The sequence below is a fragment of the Cucurbita moschata genome, unplaced genomic scaffold (assembly GCF_002738365.1).
Source record: "Cucurbita moschata cultivar Rifu unplaced genomic scaffold, Cmos_1.0 Cmo_Scf00032, whole genome shotgun sequence".
Taxonomy (NCBI): domain Eukaryota; kingdom Viridiplantae; phylum Streptophyta; class Magnoliopsida; order Cucurbitales; family Cucurbitaceae; genus Cucurbita; species Cucurbita moschata.
In genome coordinates this window covers 483,420-499,840 of record NW_019268548.1, presented here as the reverse complement: position 1 = coordinate 499,840, position 16,421 = coordinate 483,420, and the positions used below count along the sequence as shown (strand labels likewise).

The following is a 16,421-nucleotide window of genomic DNA, read 5'->3' as shown; positions in this document are numbered from 1 at the left end:
ACATATCTAAACAAAAAGTGGTTTTAATTTAAAATTATAAAAACGAAAAAGGTTTTAATTAATATAAAATAGAGAATGATTCATATGATTTTTGTTATTCTTAAACTTAGCATACTCCCTCCTTGCCGACATTGAAGGGAGCGAGAGATCATATTAAAATCGCTGTCTAAGTGTGTTTTTTATTTTTTATTTTCTCATCAAAATAATAATTTAGAATTAAAATACTGATAATTACGGAGGTTAATTTCTTTTTTTTTATCCTTGAACGGTAAAAAGAAAAAAAAAACTTTTATAGTTGCTTTTCGTTAACATGAAAGAAAAAGAATTACCGAATAGAAAAAAGGGATAAAAGTTACTTTAAGAGTACTCTAAAATTACCATTAAGCCTCCACTTTGTATTCCTTTGCTTTCTTTAAATAAAATTAATTTAGTAATAATTAATATAAAATTAATTTTGAAAATAATAAATAAATATTTAAAATGCTATTAATAATAAGAAGAATATTAACTGGTGCTTTTCCAAAAGTACTTGGGAAAGAGGTACTTCAATATATGATAGAAGTAGGATGGGCTTATGGCCTTAATATTTCGTTGGGCCGTTAGTCCCCAAACTGGGCTTGTTAAAAGATTTTGGGCCTTAGTAGGCCAATACCCGGCCTTTGAGAGAAGCCGAATGATACATATACTGTTTTTATGGATGTGACATCGCCGTTCGTTTTTGGATTTAATTCTCTCAGCTAGCTTCCCTCGCTAACATTTGCAGTGCTCGCGGTTCTTTGTTGCATTTGCTGGTGAGAAGCTCAGTTTCCTAGGGTTTTCATTCCATGGCGTCGCACGCTCATCTCGATGATGTTAGTTTCTCCGACTTATGTTCACTGCTCCGTGTTCTTTTACGCGAGTTCTAGAGGTTTGTTTCTCAGAGTTTCTATTTGATTTCTTCACTTGTTCAGGATGATGATTTTGGAGGCGACTTCACTGGAACGCACAGCAATAGGCATTCAGGTTCACTTTGCGTTCCTTGAAACGAATCATTGGCGTGTGATTGGCCTGTGTTTACTGATTTAATGTTATGTTTATGAAAACGTAGGAAATAAGAGAGGTTTTGGAGATCTTGAAGATGACGAGGACGACTTCTTTGGCTCCAAAAAGGTATTTCTACCTTATCTACCTGATTCGCTAGTTTTCCTCTTGAGCTTGCGTTATTGCTCGATCTTCACTTTATTTAATGTTCGATGTGATGTTGATTTGTGGTTAACGCTAATTGCTTCAATGTAGGCTAACTCTAAAGTAGAAGAAACTGCTCCAGGTGTAGCGACAGGAATGATTCTGTCTCTTCGAGAGAGGTATTGTATTATTTTCGGTGATTGATAAATATTTCGAAATATCTTAAATGCGCACTGTTGAAAGGCACCGAGCCTTCGATTTCCTCATGTAAATTTATTTATTCTGAAACTTCGCGTGCAGTCTGAAAAGCTGCGAGGATACGCTTGCAACATGCCGGGTATGTTTTTTGGTTATCTTAGCATGTCTCCTTGTCTTCATTCTTCACTGCCAGACATTCGCTGCGTTTGTTCAGTTTTCTCATGAATGTGTCTTAGTCTTGCTTGCAGACTCATCGATCCTTTGGATCTTTATATTTGATGGATGCCTATGAATCTAATAATAGAAATTCTACTGTCTTGTCATTCAGTACCTGATATTCAGCATCTTGCCGTTTTAATATCAAACTTCTTCATGTTTTAAAATTTAATGAAACGCATAACCTAAAACCATATGGTAGTGTATGCTTACTTAGAGAGATCTAATCTACGTAAAATTCTATTGAATAACAATCAAAATACTTCTTGAATCTAATGAAATAATCCAATAAAAACTTGTAAACTAGCTATTACTCTTGGTAATTCTCCAAAAGAAACTAAAGAGTATGCAAGTTCCGAAGAAAGTTAAGTAGGATGCTTGTAATCCATGAAACTTTTATTCAAAGCTTAACAAACCTGTTCAGTAGATTTAGTAATCCTCACTAAGGGCTCTGGAAACGAAGCTGATGCTCATGTAGCCATACAATGGCCTCGAACATTTCATGCGATTGTTGAAATCACTATGATCTGTAGCCTACTACCATTCTCACATTGAGTTTGGATAGCTACTTACTATTTACAGAAGCATTATGCAAGGATGTTCGTATATAAAGTTTAATTACTTACTGGATTGACCTTGGTTTCAGACAGAGCTTGAAACTGCTAAGTCTGAGATTCAGAAGTGGATTTCTTCATTTCAGAACGAGAATTTCATTCCTGCTGGGTCTTCCCCTGGTTAGCCTGTTGAACTCTGAGATATGCACTTTTGTTTTGTCATCCTATTTGAACTGCTCATCGTGAAACAATTGACGTTTCTGTGTAGAACCTAAATATGTGGTCAATTATCTTCAATCCCTGAAGTCATCAGAGGAGTCTGCAAGAGACCAGGTTTGTTGATTATTTTTTCATGTTTGGTTGCGTAGATTCTCTTTTGGAACATAATAATGCTTTTCAGCCAGGAATGTGATATCTTGTCATGCAAAAATGTAACATGTGTTTCATCCTTCAGCTAGAAAAGGCAAAGAAGAAGGAAGCTGCTTTTATTGTTACTTTTGCAAAACGAGAGCAGGAGATTGCAGAGTTGAAGGCTAGTTTTGCGTTTCTTTCCTTTTAGACTTAATGATAGATAATCTTTTATTTGCTTCTACTATGGAATATGTGAGGTATTTAGATAATAAAAATGTAATATATTTTGTTTGTCGTGCTAAGTCTTAAATTACTAATATGGCTTGGTACAGATGCAAACCAAACCATATTATCTTTATTACCCTTCCATTTGCATCTTGTTTCACAATTTCCTTCTGTCTTCATTTACCACTTCACAACTTTGGTTTCTTTGAGTACTTTTGAGATCATGCTTTTCTAATTTTGTTAAAATATCCAGGCTGCAGTCCGGGACTTGAAAGCACAGCTGAAGCCACCATCAATGCAGGTACTAAAAAAAACTTTAAATGTTATTATTATTACTGTAGAAGTGCATTAGTATTCAATATGGCACAATTTGGTTGTCTTTTCATGTACTTTCATAGCCTTTTCTAATATGCCTTTTCCTTTCAGCTTTTCCTTCTATAAGTAATATTTGAACCAAAATATTGATGTGTTTATCTTCGCTAGATTTAGTTGATTGATGAGAATATTCCATAGGGTTGTTCTTCTTCTTATACTTTTGTTAAGCTATGGAACCGTTAGTTTCTGTCTCAATGGTAAATGTCTTGAATGTGAGTAGAGGTGACTAACCATTTTGACTATATACCAAGGTGGCCCTAATAAGAAGGGCCTCAAGTGTTCGAAAATTCTTTCCAAGATCCTAAATTCAAGCCTCTAGGCGCAAAACCCTACAGTTAAAAAACTTTATTGTCTTTCGCTGACCTTGGGTCTCTTTGAAAATTATTGGAGGTGGAGGTGGAGGAAAAGCCAATTTGATCAAAAGATCAATTGCCTCTTTAAGATTTGTAAATAACTGTTTAAGTTTATTGATTCACGTCTGCTACAGGATGCTTTTGTTTAGTTAACAAAATAATTTTCGATGGATGAGTAAAGCTATTTAAACAAATACAACTTTTTATCTATTTTCGTAACATTTAAATAATTTGCTTAAACATGCTTACTGTGATGTGTAATATCAGATTTAAAAACCTTCAACTTCAATTATTACTTCATTTTGTTTGTAGACATAGACCTTTTGCCTTTACGTTGGAAAATCACTACTCTCCAAGTTTTACTAACTTGCGTACCACTAACTTCAACAGGCAAGGAGATTATTGTTAGATCCTGCAATACATGAAGAGTTTACTCGTCTGAAGGTCTGTTTTACATGCTCTATGAAAATTTATCTCGTTGATACTTTCCTCTTATATTTTTCATTCAAGCAAGATGGTCTAAAAGCTTAACCAGGATAATTATCGTATGACCACCACATATTTTTGTGTTAATGATCTTAGCATTTGTCATTTATCTATCCTTTCTTCATGTTCCATGTTCCATTCTTGGCAAGATTTAATTTTTTGTAATAAGAAACCAAGCTTTTATCTTGGGACATACTATAAACAAGCCCACCAAAAGAGCTCCAACCCTATTACAAGAAAGGACCCCAATCTAAAGGCATAAGACCAAGTTGGTAATTATAAAAAGCCGAATTAACGGACACCTATAACGCAAAGCTAAATCTAACCAACTCGCAAAGTGCATCATCAAATCTTTCAATCCCTCTAAAACTCCTAAGAGGCCCACAGCTTGTTTAGATTATAGGGTTATGAGGGGATTTGAGGGGTTTGTCAGAACTGTTTTGAAATCTAGTTTTCTACCTTTTTAGACCCTCCTGCCCCCAAAAAAAAGGGAAAGGAAAAAAAACGGTGAGACAGTTGAATTAAATTGTGGGCTAATGAATAGCAATATAGTCATTGTGGAAAGAGTAGTCTCCTCCTAGATGAGGGAGTCTTAGTGAGTTAATTGAGAAACACCCAGAAGCTGAAAGGAGCCATCTTGTTATGGTCGTACTAGAGGAATGGCCTGTGGAAATTCACACTTCCCTCGTGCTTAAAAAACAGCGAGCATGTTGAAAAATCTTCAGAGAGACAGAGAGTAAGGTTGCTGAATTTTGTTCCCGAGTGGCTAAATCTTGTCTCGAGAAAGCATTGTGTGTTCTAGTTTACCTTACCTATTATTAGTATTATTATTAATTTAACTGGAAACAAGTTTTACGTATGTCCAGTTAACCCATTGTTCGCCACCCTCTATGGACCCATTCCTAGATAAAGTCAGATTTTTAAGATCCATCTCCTCAATTTGCTTTGAATTTGAGTGTCATTTTCTCCATTTGTCTTCCCTAAAACAGGAAATGTCGGATTGTCTCCCCAGAACGGCTGAGATATGTAGGCCAATAACATGATTTACATCCCCCTAGATTAGCTCTCATCAATTATATTTTAATCATATGTTATCACATACAATTAATTACAAGCTTGATGACATGCAGAACTTGGTGGAAGAAAAAGACAAAAAGGTGAAGGAGTTGCAAGATAACATTGCCGCAGTCAGTTTTACTCCGTCTAGCAAGATGGGTAAAATGCTAATGGCTAAATGCAGGACTCTGCAAGAAGAAAATGAGGAGATAGGAAATCAAGCTGCTGAAGGAAAGGTATGACCACTAATTAACTTCGTGGCTATTCTGAATTTGTATTTCGACCATGTCACCTGACATTCCTATTTTCACTTTTTAACCATCTTATTACTCTATTTGGAAAAATATATATATAGATTTGGTCTCATGAATTTTTGTAGTCTATGCGTTTGTGATCAATCACGCCTCCCCTTTGACTGCAGATGCATGAATTAGGAATGAAGCTTGCCTTGCAGAAATCCCAAAATACAGAACTTAGAAGTCAATACGAAGGTCTGTAACTATCGGGAAATGCCCGTTTCTGTTGCTTGAGGTTCCCTCTGCAGCTTTTCTATTTTCAAGTTATCAGGTTTTCGTTTTTGAATTTTTATATTTTAACTTTTTTTTTGCCGGTTTCCTCCCTCGATTCTTAGTCAAAATCTGAAAACAAAAAGTACTTTTTAAAAACTAATTTTTTCGTTTTTAAATTTAGGTTGGGATTTTAAAAACATTGGTAGAAAGTGAATGATATAAATTTAGGTTGAGTTTTTAAAAACATTGGTAGAAAGTGAATGATATAAATTTAGGTCCAGTTTTTAAAAACATTGGAAGAAAGTGAATGATTTAAATTTAGGATGGGTTTTTAAAAACATTGGTAGAAAGTGAACGATTTAAATTTAGGTCGGGTTTTTAAAAACATTGGTAGAAAGTGAATGATATTAATTTAGGTTGGGTTTCTAAAAAAATTGGTTGAAAATGAATGATATAAATTTAGGTCGGGTTTTTAAAGACATTGGTAGAAAGTGAATGATATAAATTTAGGTTGGGTTTTTAAAAACATTGGTAGAAAGTGAATTATGTAAATTTAAGGTTGGGTTATTGAAAGCATTGAAAGAAAATAGGACTTACAAGCTTATAATTTTTAGAAGTAAAAAATTCGAAACACCAAATAATATTATCTTATCAAATGGACCAAAATGAAATTCAATTATTATTCCGTCTGTACTTTGATGGTAAATTAAAATAGCCTTGTTGCCTGCTTAACTAATGTCCATACCTCAACTCTGAGCAGCCTTGCAGAAACATATGGAAGGGCTGACAAATGACGTTGAGAGATCAAACGAATTGGTAGTCACCATCCCTATTATACGTCTGTTGCTAAGTTCTTTGTCAATTGTGATTTCTATTTTATCGGTTTCTTTTGTTTATTCTTCCTTCATGGAAATTCAGGTTATCGTTTTGCAAGAGAAACTAGCCGAGAAGGACCGCGAGCTTCAAATCTTGAAGGAAACTTTAGAACAGCCGAAGAGCCCAATAGTCGAGGATGATAAGGCTGATTCACCACCTACCGAGAATCTGCCCAAAGACGAGGCTATGATTTCTGGCGACGCTGAAAGCTGAGATCAAATAGATGATATCAAAATTTTGTAACAGATCAAATCTAAGTTAATCTAAGTTTTCCTCCTGTATATGACATTCAATTTCCTTACCGTGACATTTTATTTATCAGCTACTTTAAGTACAGTATGTTTTATGGGAGAACAGTGAAGGTGTCTCGGCTCTACTAAAGGGGTGAAAATCAGGATTAATTTTACTTATGGTTATTTATATTTCATCTTAGGTAAAATGTGAAAAAAGCACAACATTTATATTTCCTATTATCATTGTTATTCAGGATATGGTCATAATTTGAGAGATAAGGCCACAGTGAGACTTACAATCACTTCTGGAGAAGCCTCTCTTGACAGTGTAAAGGTCAAATTGAGAAATTATTACTAGATGTCGAGTTTTTTGGTTCCCTGAGGCCAGCCCAATCCAGCATTTCCAATATTTCCAACAGCTTGAAGTGGTTCCACCATGCCCTTCATGCTGTTGCCAAGACCCTCTCCCTGTCGGCCATTAAAAATGAGCGTCTTGGTATTTTTAAAGTCGTTTTGAGATATTTAGATACAGGCCTAAAAATCAAACGGGAATCATTTGAACCACTCCAAAAAAAGTGCCAAGGATAGATATGACAGACCTCTTTCCACCCCATGGTTATTAAGATTTTTCGTGCGTAACTACCTTCTCCAAATGAGATATTCAAGGCTTCAGCTGGACTGCTCTCGGAATAGCCATAAGGGGGTGATGATGTTAGATCACCATGATCAGTAGCTGAATTCTTCTGCCCAGGACCAACACCAAAACCACCATGAAGGACTCTTCTCTCAGCAGCTCTGTCTCTATATTGATTTTGGCTTGAACCCTAAGATTGTACAAAGGTAATTTGGATGTAAGCCAAGATCTAGCAGAATGACCGAGCATTATTAATAAGAAAGAATTTATTTGCTTTAAATTCTTAACACCAGTTCTGCATCTGAGGTCAAGCTTTGCCGATTAGAAACAAAACATGTCAAACAGGGTCGTAGAGATATTTGACTTGCTCTGTAATATAAAGTTTACCTTTACAGTCACAGAGAGATTGTCTACCAACGTAGATGCAGACATGCTAACAGTGCCTGTGCTTGCAACTTTTGCCTCGTTATTAGTGAGATCGGTTGGCCTATCTAATAAATCGGGGAAACCCCAGTCTTTTGTAGGGTTGGATGAATCAAAAGTTGACATGGACGTCAAATACTTCTTACTAGGATTATGTAACTTGTAGATTTTCCCTGAAAGTAAATTTCAGGTTGCCATAGAATGGAAAGAAAGAAGAAAAAGAAACTGGTAAAGCAGACCAAGGATTTAGAAATATGCATATTAAAGAGACATTTATCTTACCGGTTGCAACTCGTACCAAATCTAAGTGTACTTCACATACTGGAGCTGTTTTAAGAAGAGCACCGTTCGAAGACACCGAAGGATGAAGCTTTGCAGACTTCCTCACCAGTCTTCCAACCAACCTCATAACTTTGCCCTTTCCCCCTGTCCTGGACTCCATCACTGTCGACCAGTCCCAGATATCCATGACAGAGAGTTTGGGAATTGCTTCCCCATAATTAGTGACTTGGCCATACTGGGCTCTCCAGTTATCTTCATCCGTGGACACACCTTAAAGAAAAATGGACAAGATATTCAATGATATGATAATATATTATGGCACCGTACATTTAATCTCCTATAAGTCTTTCACGAGATTACATACTGGAAAAGAAAAGTTGGCTGAAGCAAAAAAGCAATAATGTAATTGTGTATAATAGTTCTTTAGAGACGATTATAATTGAGGATTCTTTTGTTCATAGTATCCAGCATATGGCTTCTGGCTTCTTGGTGGAGCACAACTCAAAAAGTTTCATTTGTAATTACAGTCTTTCTATTGATTATTAGAAGTTGAAAAGCCTTTTTTTAATAGGTCCTCTTTGGGAGGGGGTTTTCTCTACTCCTGTCCTTGGGCTCTCCCTTACTGTGATCAATTTAATTGCCTTGTTTCTTATTAAAAAATATGTCATCTACAGTGTAATATTTAATTAATAGTACATAAAACTGTACATTAACATTTTGAAAAAGAACTAACAATCTGATGATATAAAATATAATTAAAATTTGTTAGTAGAGTAACATTTCAATCATAAAATCATGTGTTGATGCTGATGGTAAAAAGAATTAGTATTGCGTATTCTACTCACCTGATAACCTAGTTGTTCATATTTTCTAATTTCAAAATGATAGCAGAGTCGTATTACCTTCATCTAATAATACACTTTCGTTTGGATTCAATATAGTATGATTTTCGTCTTGGAGCCGCTCGCCTTCCATTCTCTGAGTATCATCATAGCCTGAACCACAATCAAAGTCATTCTAGTTTCACAGTAGTAATTAAATTACTTTCTCAACTAGTGAGGCCGCATTACCTCCATCTAATACTCTTTTGTTTGAATTCACAATTGAACGATTGTCATCTTGGAACGGTTCACCTTCCATCATTTGGGTATCGCTATAGCCTGTACCACAACCAAAGTCATTCTGATTTCATGAAAACCATGAAATTGCCTTAACTTCATGAGAAGAGTTTGAACACACCATTACTTGATGACTGAAAGTTATTACCATGATTAGTCGTTGAAGGTGTAGGTGATATGCTGTCATTAGTGGCTATGACTTCTGAATTGGAATAACCGGACAAAAAAAGATCAATAAGCGTATCTTCCAACCTAAAAAGGTGAAAGTGTATATGAAAGAGAGAACAAAAAACAACTACAAAGTGAATTAGCATCTCATCCAAATGTAGTATACCACAAAGATGTGGGAGGATTCTCGTGCTCATGACCACCAATGCCCTCTGCTACTTCTGTTAAACACAAAATAATTGGTACATTATTTGTAAGCACTAAAGACAACATCGGCTGCATTAAGAGCTGTTGAAATAATAAAGCTTCCTTAGTAATATGTGTACAGTTATCCTTCATCCATTTACTGAAGGTCGTCAAATGTTCATTCACAGCCAACTAGAGGGATATTGCTGTAGGCGTAGTCATGGAAGCAACAACATCAACGGTGTTGCAGCAAATGGCAGTGGAGTTTTAAAAACTTCGAAATATCTACCTTTTGAGATGGTATAAACTCGGCAAGTAGTAGGGGCACAGATGAGATATTGAAGTCAAAATAAAGAGATCTACCATGCCTTACCATGTAATTTAAATACAAAATATATATGTCCGCAATTTAACAAAGGCAAAGTTCACTCCAACCATCTACCTTAACGAAGATATTAAACAGTATTCACATTTGGAAATTAATGAATCCTGAAGCATTTTATAAATAACAATGTCTGGATCAATATAAGATGCATATTTAAGGTCATCCAAAGCATACAAGTTACTGGTCCAAACAAGCCAAATGAAACTTTTACTCGAAACTGCAATCAATTAGGTCTATTAGCCAGAACGATAGAATTAGCATCTCTTTGTTGACAGCCAAACTTGATATCGAAATGAAAACGAAGCAGCTGCAGCATAATTGGCTGAAGAACGTTTACATGCATTGATAACTTACCTAATGGTAGTCCGTCACCAACACTTCCTTTGCAGTTAGAAGTATCAATTTCACTGGCCTCAAATGAAGAGTGATCCTCGCTGCCGCTAATACACACTTGTCTGCATGGTTCGCCTTTAACAGGATCATCAGGATATGTCTTACATTCTTCATCCTGCTACAATGTTCAGAAGGCAAAGAATTAATTATAGAACGAAGGAAGATCACAGGGAATATGAAAAGCAATAAGTATAACCATATAAACAACCAAGTTACGATACCTCGTTCATCTGAAGCAGCACATAGCTTCCGTTTTCGAATTTGTAATACGAACCATCTCGACTGCTGTAATACCAACCGGCAACAGGATCGTGATAAAATCCACTACTGCCGGAAGTAACGCAAGTAAGTAACAATTTGTAGTAGAAAATGAAGTTGAAATGACAACACGGAAGCAGAAATGTTGAAATTCGGCGAACAATCTTCGTGAAGAAATAACAGACTAACAGTACGAAAAAATTTCGCACAGGTTAGAAGAAACTGTGTGAAGATACCGGCACACTGAGCATCTAACAGTTTGATATAGGACAAATGTTTTTATTCAGTATATTAAATCGCCATGTATTAAACAAGAAGATCAACAAAATTACTACGAATTGATTATGATTTCAAGTTATAGAACAATAAGATTACTCATCAATTAAGCCTTTTCTACGAAACTATCTTAAAATGTTCGTTTGAATCCTGTATCTATAAAATTATCGTTCAAATCATCAGCAACTTACGAAATAGCAAATTTCCTTCTCAAAAATATTGTTGCCTAAATGCTCGTTGATTTGGCCATTAAAATTCCATAACGAAATCAATATACGAGAGGATAGTTAAAGAAACCTGGAATGGAAGTACAGCTGCGAATTCTCATCCCAAACAAACGAGCATCGACTATTCTGCAATTCCTCGGAACCGGACTGCGTCTCACTCTCCATTGTATTTTGGAGCCATTTCTTCTAACCGCGCCGTGCTTTTATATTGCGCAAGATTCGGCCCAGTTTTGAGCTTCTAAATGGCTAGAATGGACCGAAGCTGTGGGCCCTTATGAAGCCCAACACTCCAATGGGCTCGATTTCCTCTGTTTTTTTTTCTTTTAATAAAATATTTTAAAGTGCAAAATCCCTTCTTCTTTTTTTCTTTTTTCTTTTTTGGTTTTTATAGTTTAAAATTGAATATTGTATTTGGTTTTATAGTTTAAAATTGAGCAATTCATTTTCTACAACCTTCAAAATTATTCTTAAAAATGCATTTATTGAAAGGTGATATTAGATTTTTAATCTTAAAAATTATTCTAAACACATTTATTCAACGACTATATTCAGTTTTATAATTTTGAAAATTATTCTAATAATATATTTATTCGGTAATTGCAACAAAAATGGCATTAATTAGTGTCACGTATTTTTCATATATTAACATCTATAATTGCAATTTTTAATATCCTACATCACTTTACTCCACTTAATGTAATTATTTTCGACCTTTTATTTATTATTATTATTGCTATTTTGTTGTAATAAACAGTAAAATAGTTCCTTCACAGATTGATGGTTTTTTTGTTTTTTGTTTTTAATTATGACATGTAGATGATAATATGAGATTTTCCTTCATATTATTTTAAATAAAATCAAGGTCAAATTATAAAAATAAAAAAATATTTCTAAAGTTTAGATTAATTTTTAATTATTAAAAATATTCATTATAAATCAAGAGTGTTGTTGCTTATCCCCACAATTAATTACTAATAATTATTATGAATTGAGTTAATTTAATTCACATAATGACATTTAAGTAGTTGAGTAGAAGAAGTTTTGAATCCATGAGAGAGAGAGAAAGAGAGAGAGAGAGAGAGGTAAGAATGAATATGATGGGGTGTGTTGATTGGGCTTTGAAGGAGTAAGTAGAGAGAGGACCACTTGTGGAAGGGTAGAATGTGACCGGCTGGACCAAGTAGACTTTATGGGCTTCGTTTCCGACCCGATTACCAAACCTGACCCCTCACCAACTTATTAATTAAATTTTAAATATATTTCAGAAAAATGGTCCCCTCCCCTCCAAAACTTAACTCTTGAGCTCCAGATTTTGTGGCCCCAAATCCCTTTCTAATTCCTTCCAACGAACTTTCACTTTCCACCTCTTCTTCCTTCTCTCTCGTTTTTTCACCTATCATCCTTCCAACACATTAAATATATCAATAAATTATAAGTAAACATAATATATATATATAACATATTTTAATTTTTTTTATTTACGGCAATATCCATTAATATTTTATTGATGTACCAATTTTATTATTTATTTAAATTGTATTTCTGATATTTGTGAATGTCTATTCTGGAAAATAAAAATAGAAATAGAATTGAATGAAATGTGTGTATTCTCATTTATATTCAAATACGATACAAATTAACAACTAAATAAAATATAAATTAATTAAATATAAAATATATAATGAAAGGATATTAAAATAATATCTTACATATATTTTGAATATTATATCTGTCATTGTGAAATTAGGTGGATTTTACAATATTTTGGTTTTTTCGGTAATTTCGAGGAATATTTTTTTCCTTTTTCTAATCAAATTGTCTCATGCTTGAATATATATCTGTCAAATCACATTTTAATCATTTTAATTTGACTAATGACTAAATTGTTTAGTTTAAGTTAAACCCTTCAAAAATATTTTTTTTACACGTGTCAAGAGATGTTTGTTTTATATTTTGAAGTCTTTTAACTTCCAAGTTTTCATACTAATTTAAAATACAAATAAAAATAATTAAACAATCTTTATTATAATTTTTTTTTTATAGAAGGAAAATTATTAACTATTATGATCTGTCACACAAAATCAAACCGTTTCTTGGAGAACAGAGATGAGAGGGAAGAAACACAAAGAGAAAAAATTAAAAAAAATAATAATAATATTTTGATTATTTTCTATGAAATAAATTCTTATATAGTTGTAGTAATTAAATAATTTTGGAAACCCATTAACATCTTAATATTTATTAAAAAAAATGTAAATGATAAATTATAGATTTTTTTTTAAATAATTAAGAAACATTTTAATATTAAAGGTTAGTGTATATGGAAAGTTGTTAAATAATGATAATATCTTTTATTAAAAAAAGTCAATATTAAAAGAAATTATTCTAACATAAAGTAATTTAACTTAAAAAATAATATAATATAGTTTTTAATGCATCATTGCTCGCAACACGAGGTAAAATTACATTTTAAGCCAGCAACCTAAGCATAAAATTGAAGGGTAAAGATGTCAAATGAAGGCAAATGAAGAAGAAGGGGACAAATTACATTAGTAATTCCACCAGACAGTGCCAACTAAGAATGTTGACTTAATTACGTGTCTACTCTAGAAAATCAACAATAATTACGTGTCAAAAAGAGGTGACGTGGAATTGTTTTGTTACCTTATTATTATTATTATTATTATTCTTATAAACTCATTTTAAGGAAAGTCAATCTTGTATTGTGTTGATCCCAAGTGTAAACTTAGGTGAAATCCGTATTAATCAGTGCTTTATTTTGGGGATCAATAGCTGCGACGTTGTGACCACATTTATTTCCTAGGGTGAAATGCGTACTACGAGAAACGTGGCATTCTCTTTTTTTTTTTAATTATTAAAAAATAAACTAATTTGCCACGTGGTTGGATGGAGAAGAAAGTCTACTTCAACAATTTTAAATAAATCCAAATTTAATGCTACAATAACGACGCTTGTGTGGATTACTGTATTGCCACGGTGATATCTTTACTGCTTCAGATTAGAGTAATTGCTAAGAGGGGTCCAACTTAACAATTATAAAATTTTAGCACACATCATTAACAAATAGGAACAGTAATACCCTCCCTCCAAAGGTATGTTACGTTCCCAAATACTTTAATACCATTGATTTTAGATCCAATTATGCTTTGAGATGTAACACGTAGATAAGACGAAACAAACCAAATCTTCTGTCTCAACACAAATAAAATCAAAGGAGAAATATGTAATATAACTCAAGATAGCCTACCTTATATTCTTGTTTTAGCATGTGATTTAGGCCGATAAGATCTATGAGAGTCTTCTGTATCTAGTAATTAAAAAAAGAATCATATAAGATATTATTGACTCTAAATATGGCAATGCAATCCTATATTTGGATCCTTAGAGTGGTAATGCGGAGTTTAACGATGGGCACATTTTGTAATGCCTCCGTATCTTTTTATTTATTTATTTATTTGTTATTTTTAAGAAGCATACTTATTTGATAACTATTCTCCTTTTTTGTTTGTTTTCTTTTCTTATTCTTATTTACATGCATGTACCTCATTTATTTCTTACCTCATGCACACCTATCTATATAGAGATCTACAAGTGTCTCTAGAATTTTTCTTCGTCGGGTTCACTTCACCTATTTAATTTCACATTGTTATAGAATTTTCATTTATTTTTTACAGTAAATTAGTTTTGTATGGAAACTTTGGCGAGGATAAATTACTGGTTTATTTTTTATCATTTATATTCTTTTTTAAAAATAGTTATTTTAAATTTTTTCATTTTTTTAATATAATATTTATTTAAAAAAAACACAATAAATTAATATATTTTATAAGCTACCAACATAATTAAAAAAAATTAATTAATTCAAATATTATAATTAAAGTCAAAAATATATTTATATTAAGCCGGTGAGGACATCTGTCCATTTGGGTTTTTTCCTTAATTTAATTTTTGTTTTTTTGATTTATCTTTTTTTTTTGGTAGAAAATTATATTTCACTTTGTTCTAATCCACCCCTTAAACATTATATTATGTTTTTATTTGAAATATTATTTGTTTTATTACTATATTTTACATCTTCCAAATATACATTATATTAAAAAGAAGTTATCAATTATATATTTAAAATATTATATATAAAAAAAATCTATCCACATCATGACGGAAATAAATTGATAAATGGGTAGGAATGCGTTTATTAAAAAATTATCAATTAAATCACGTTTGAATTAATTTTTTTTTTAAAAGTTGAATTTTGATATGATATTGGGCGTAGGCTCTTATGCCTTTGCTTTGAGTTTCTAAAAAGACTTCATACACATGGAGATAATATTCTTTTATTATAAACCCATGATCCTTCCCTACGTTATCGATCATATTACAACTTAAAAAACTTAATTTTGTTATTAAAAAAATCAATTCATTCCAAGTGGATCTCGGTGTCCAAATACACTTGCAAAGCAATAATTTACCTAACACATTAGTTTTGTGTTTGTTGTTTTATTAAATGAGAATTTCTAATATACTAGCTCATGACGTCATTTTAATATTTAATATAGTCTCATATTTTAGCCCTTAAAATGATCTTGATATAATATGCATTTTCTTCGTAGCGGATTTTGATAGGTGATTTAGTTTGACGATGTCATTTTCATTCATTATGATCAAACGTATAACACAAAGAGGGCATAAATGACGCATAAATGTGAAGGATTTTTTTCTTTTTCATTTTTTTTTTTTGGAGAAAATTTTGAAAGAGGCGACGTGATTGGGAATCTAAGACCCACCAAAATTAGTGACACACTATTTATTTTTTATTTTTTCATTATCGATAATGTTCAAAATCACAAATCTCCAAAACAGTATGTTATTGTCATAAGATCTCATATTAGTTTAGTGTTTATAAAGGCGTAAAAATCTTTCCATAATGGATATATTTAAAAATTGTGAGACTGATAATAATATCTAACTGCCAAAATTGACAATATATACTAACAGTAGATTTTGACTATTACATGCTCTCCTACTTTTATTTTTTATTTCCCTAAAAGATTTAGTACTAATTAAAATATATTTTTATTTATAAACACAGATCAATCCATTAATCAGCTTAAGTGAGATTCTTGTTCCATCCATCTTCAACTTATCATAATCTAAATGAATAGCTAGAGGCGTTCGAAAATTCATCAAATTCTTCGCCAAAAAAATAAATTTAACTAATAATAAAGAAATAAAAAAGAACTAAAACATATTAGCAGGGAGTCACATTTAAAAAGGATAAATATCTAGAAATTTATCTTAGAGTTAATTTACTATTCTATTGTCGTGAATCTCGTAGTTTTAAAGAGGAAGTGGGAGAGGATATTACTTTTTAAGATAGTGGTGGGATTTCTTCATTCTTGAGAAGAAAAAAAAAAAAAAAAAAAAAAAAAAAAAAAAAAAAAAAAAAAAAAAAAA

The 16,421-nt window shown here is 32.4% G+C and overlaps 2 protein-coding genes across 5 annotated transcripts; one reads left to right on the top strand and one right to left on the bottom strand.

The window, feature by feature from the left end:
• Window positions 1-711: 711 nt before the first annotated feature.
• LOC111429961 (FKBP12-interacting protein of 37 kDa-like) lies at window positions 712-6,833 on the top strand. The gene is made up of 14 exons (XM_023066055.1): window positions 712-851; window positions 951-1,002; window positions 1,088-1,149; window positions 1,276-1,343; window positions 1,465-1,501; window positions 2,225-2,312; window positions 2,401-2,465; window positions 2,587-2,664; window positions 2,962-3,009; window positions 3,827-3,880; window positions 5,053-5,214; window positions 5,400-5,469; window positions 6,248-6,303; window positions 6,406-6,833. Exons 1-14 carry the CDS (start codon window positions 825-827, stop codon window positions 6,574-6,576), a joined length of 1,038 nt encoding a protein of 345 aa, XP_022921823.1. The 5' UTR covers window positions 712-824; the 3' UTR covers window positions 6,577-6,833.
• LOC111429960 (SUPPRESSOR OF ABI3-5) lies at window positions 6,185-11,115 on the bottom strand. 4 transcript variants are annotated; one of them, XM_023066051.1, is made up of 12 exons: window positions 11,017-11,115; window positions 10,407-10,512; window positions 10,147-10,303; window positions 9,388-9,442; window positions 9,175-9,305; window positions 9,006-9,095; window positions 8,838-8,930; window positions 7,936-8,205; window positions 7,618-7,826; window positions 7,196-7,420; window positions 6,894-7,064; window positions 6,185-6,572 (listed from the first exon to the last, which is right to left on the bottom strand). In XM_023066051.1, exons 1-11 carry the CDS (start codon window positions 11,109-11,111, stop codon window positions 6,951-6,953), a joined length of 1,545 nt encoding a protein of 514 aa, XP_022921819.1. In that variant the 5' UTR covers window positions 11,112-11,115; the 3' UTR covers window positions 6,185-6,572; window positions 6,894-6,950. The 4 variants fall into 4 exon arrangements, with proteins under 4 accessions (XP_022921819.1, XP_022921822.1, XP_022921820.1 ...); XM_023066054.1 differs by having other exon boundaries at window positions 9,202-9,305; XM_023066052.1 differs by having other exon boundaries at window positions 10,147-10,300.
• Window positions 11,116-16,421: the final 5,306 nt, after the last annotated feature.